At 38.8% G+C, this 3,707-nt stretch overlaps 1 protein-coding gene across 1 annotated transcript; it reads left to right on the forward strand.

Annotated features, from left to right (window-relative positions):
* The first annotated feature begins 249 nt into the window (after positions 1–249).
* On the forward strand, positions 250–3,042 carry LOC126993191 (uncharacterized). Its single transcript, XM_050852051.1, has 2 exons — positions 250–654; positions 2,011–3,042. Exons 1-2 carry the CDS (start codon positions 295–297, stop codon positions 2,749–2,751), a joined length of 1,101 nt encoding a protein of 366 aa, XP_050708008.1. The 5' UTR covers positions 250–294; the 3' UTR covers positions 2,752–3,042.
* The last annotated feature ends 665 nt before the right edge of the window (positions 3,043–3,707 follow it).

Genomic DNA, 3,707 nt, shown 5'->3' on the forward strand with positions numbered 1-3,707 from the left:
ACGTGTTGGGGGGCTCTACTCACACAGCTCTTCTGGACAGAGTGCATGGAGTTAAGGCGGGATTCCACCAAGGCAACATTCTGGCAACATGTGGCATGCTACATTGTCGCATGGGCTAAGTGTGTTTCCACCAGTTCAACAGAAGGCAACATGTAGCATGCGATTGTGTGGCATGCGACAGGTGGCAACATGTTGCCGTGTTGCCTGACGCATGCGACAAGATTTAGCCTGTTGCCGAGTGTTGAACGCCTTCCCACCAGTCGCGGGAAGGATTCCGTGTTGAAAGGCAACACGATGAATTGGTCACAAGAAAAAACCATAGAATTCATAGAAGAGTATAGAAAACTTTCAGTTCTGTGGGATGTACGCTTGCAAGAGTACAAGAATAATCAGGCTAAATTAGATGCACTGCGGGGATTAGCTGAGAAATACAATTGTGACGTGGAGATGCTGAAGAAAAAGATCAAGAATTTGCGTACAGCTTTTCGCCGGGAACATAAACGCCTAACCCAAAAAAAATCTGGATCTTCTCCCATCAAGACAGGCAAGTGGTTTGCTTATGAACTGCTTTTGTTCCTCCTGGACGTGGACACCCCAAGGCCTGGCTACTCATCTCAAGCTGAACCTCAGACTGAGCAATCACCATGCATTGAGGTAATGTATAATGAATTATTATTATTATTATTATTATTATTATTATTATTATTATTATTATTATTATTATTATTATTATTATACATGGTACTAACATATAAGGTAAGGTATAAATTATCATCTCTTGCGTCAACATGTACTTTTTATTCACTTCATGTAATTCGTGTCACTACTACTACTTTCCTAATTATACACAAGGGTAGAAGGGAGACGTAGTTGCTCCCTTAACACGTCGTCGTAGTATTTCTCCCTTAATAACCCTCGTGTGTTGATAGGCATTAATTTCTATTTTAACTAAATAACTAATTCTTTACAAACTTTATCTAACCTAAATACACACCTAGCGTAACTAAACACCTCCACACCTAATTTAACCAAGCAGTCTTTCCAAACAAAACTTTAAGCCTAAATACTTAGCGTAACCTTAAAGCAACAAAACATTTCATTGTTCTTCCTCAAACTATGCATACAAATCTTGCCAAGGAACTTTCCCAGCATTTGAAACAAAATATTCCTTAAATTCCTCTCTCACTTCCTTAGCATCACTCGAAGGTCTTCGTGGTTTGCGTTGTAGATCAACCATTCCTGTGTCTCCAGATATAACTTTTCTCCATGCGCCATCAATGATTGTTCCATCTTGGGTATCCAAATCAAAGGAACCTTGTGGCGAATACAAGGATCTAGATGTTGCACTCATGCGTAGGAAGTTGTGAAGGTACACGCACGCCGTTGAAACGACTTCAGCATGTTGCACATTAATCAACATAGGCTTTCGAAACACTCGGAAAACAGATGCCAACAAGCCAAATGCATTCTCTACTACCCTACGAGCACGGCTAAGTCTGTAGTTGTACATTCTCTCAGGTGACCCTTTTTCATGTTGGCCACTAAAAGGCTTCATGATGTTCACTTGCAATGGAAAGGCATCATCTGCAACCAGCACGTAAGGTGATGGCCTCTCCCTACCTGGTAGAGGCACTGGAGATGGTAGGCAGAGCTGATTTTCAAATAACCTTTTGCAGAAGGTAGTGTCTCGAAACACACCTCCATCTGAAATTCTTCCTTGACATCCAATGTGTACATAAGTGAAACAGTACTTGGCGTCAACCACAGCCATTAATACAATGCTGAACGTTCCCTTGTAATTATAGTATGTACTACCACTCTTTTGTGGACACTGAATCACAATATGCTTCCCATCACATGCACCGATGCAATGCTGAAAATTCCACATGGCTTCAAACTCTCTTGATAACTCCATCCATTCCTGTTCATTCTGAGGCATCTGGAAGAAATAGTGATTTTTGTAAATAAATCATCAAATATATTGCTAATATAGTTTTTTTTTTTAATTAGGATGAACCTGGAGGGGATGATCCTACTGAAACACTGGGAACGTCATCGACTCTGAATGCAGAAGCTCCTGAAGCTTCACAGGAAGCTGAGAAAGGCGACAGTAATGACGATGGCAAAGAGGCAAGCAACAAAAGAAGAGGACAGAGCTGGAAAAGAAAAACTGTTGATGATGAACGAGCTGAAGAGGCATACCAGATTTTGAAAGATAGTGTGAAAAGGGATGACTGTTCTATTTATGCTGAACATGTTGCATGTGAAATTCGGAAACTTGATCCAAAGGCCCAGGCAATTGTGAAACACTTAATTAACAACATCTTATTCGAAGCTGCTATGGGGAAATACGACAGTGGTGATCGCTCTCATCGATTTGGTTTGCCTCCAGCGCATCCTTTTCATACCAGTGCCTCTTCATCCCATCATAACCCCATTGCCTCTGATTCTTCTGCCTCTACTCCCCGCCACTCTTTCTACAGTGACTCCTCTACCCCTGACTATGACCATGGGGCATCAACATCAATCTCGAAATCGCCATCAATATTTGCTCAACTAGGAAATCAGTCACACCAAGAATCTGTTGTAACACCAGCTTCACAAGGATTTGTTGCTCAGTCAGATAATGAATATCATCCACATTTTGTTCAGACAGATAAAGAACCTGAGCAACACCATAATGAAACAGACGTGGATGGGTCCTTGAAATCACTGGATATTTTGGGAAATATTTCAGAATTTGTAGAATAAACCATATGTATTAATCTTTTTTTTTTAATCTTAAGTTGCTATTTTAGTTTCTCTGCTGAAGGAAATGTTCATGTGTTACATGATTTTCTCAGTATGGATAGAATATGCAATCTGTTTTTTTTTTTTCTTTAGAAAGGAGTGGATGTAGTTTTCAAGAATAATCTTTCTGTTTTGTACATGCTGCAAGTTGCTTTCTGTTATCCATTATGAAATGTACATGTCAATACACTTGACATGAATATGTTTCTGAATATTGTTGGGATGAATAAATTTCATAAGTTAATTCACAACTGTCATTATTATGGATAACTTTCAAATCTCCTTATTATAAGTTTATATATGCTGTGACATACGTCCATAAGGATTCTGTGTAATAATTAAATGATAATAATAATAATAAGAAGAAGAAGAAGAATTATTATTATTATTATTATTATTATTATTATTATTATTATTATTATTATTATTATCATCATCATCTAAGCTGTTTTAGTAGTAGTAGTAGTTCTCAAAATACAATTATATTAAAATTACCATAAATAAATCTCTTAGTGCTTCGATGATTGCTTGGCAAACCTCCGGCACAGTCCTTGATATTGTTGGTTCAGAAATTCTGAAGAGGTACATGAGAGATTTGTAGCTGTCTCCGGTTGCTAGGAAACGCAAAGTTACTAGAAGTCTGATTTTAGGTGGTATGGCTTCCCGGTAATTAGTGTCATTCTTCCTGATTCTGGGAGAAAGTTTGTGGAGAAGATAATTAAAATCCTCCACACCCATCCTTGAAAAGTTCTTGAACAAGGATTGGTCATCAGACAGTAGCTTTTCAAGAAAATCATTTTGAGCAGTGCTGCTGCCCATAAATAGTTCTCTCTTCCACCACCGGTGCTTCCTTTTATAGTTTTTTTTACGGACATTGCACAGCACTAGATATGCAGCAGCAGCGACCGTCTGCTGAG

Source organism: Eriocheir sinensis, unplaced genomic scaffold (genome assembly GCF_024679095.1).
Source record: "Eriocheir sinensis breed Jianghai 21 unplaced genomic scaffold, ASM2467909v1 Scaffold58, whole genome shotgun sequence".
NCBI lineage: Eukaryota > Metazoa > Arthropoda > Malacostraca > Decapoda > Varunidae > Eriocheir > Eriocheir sinensis.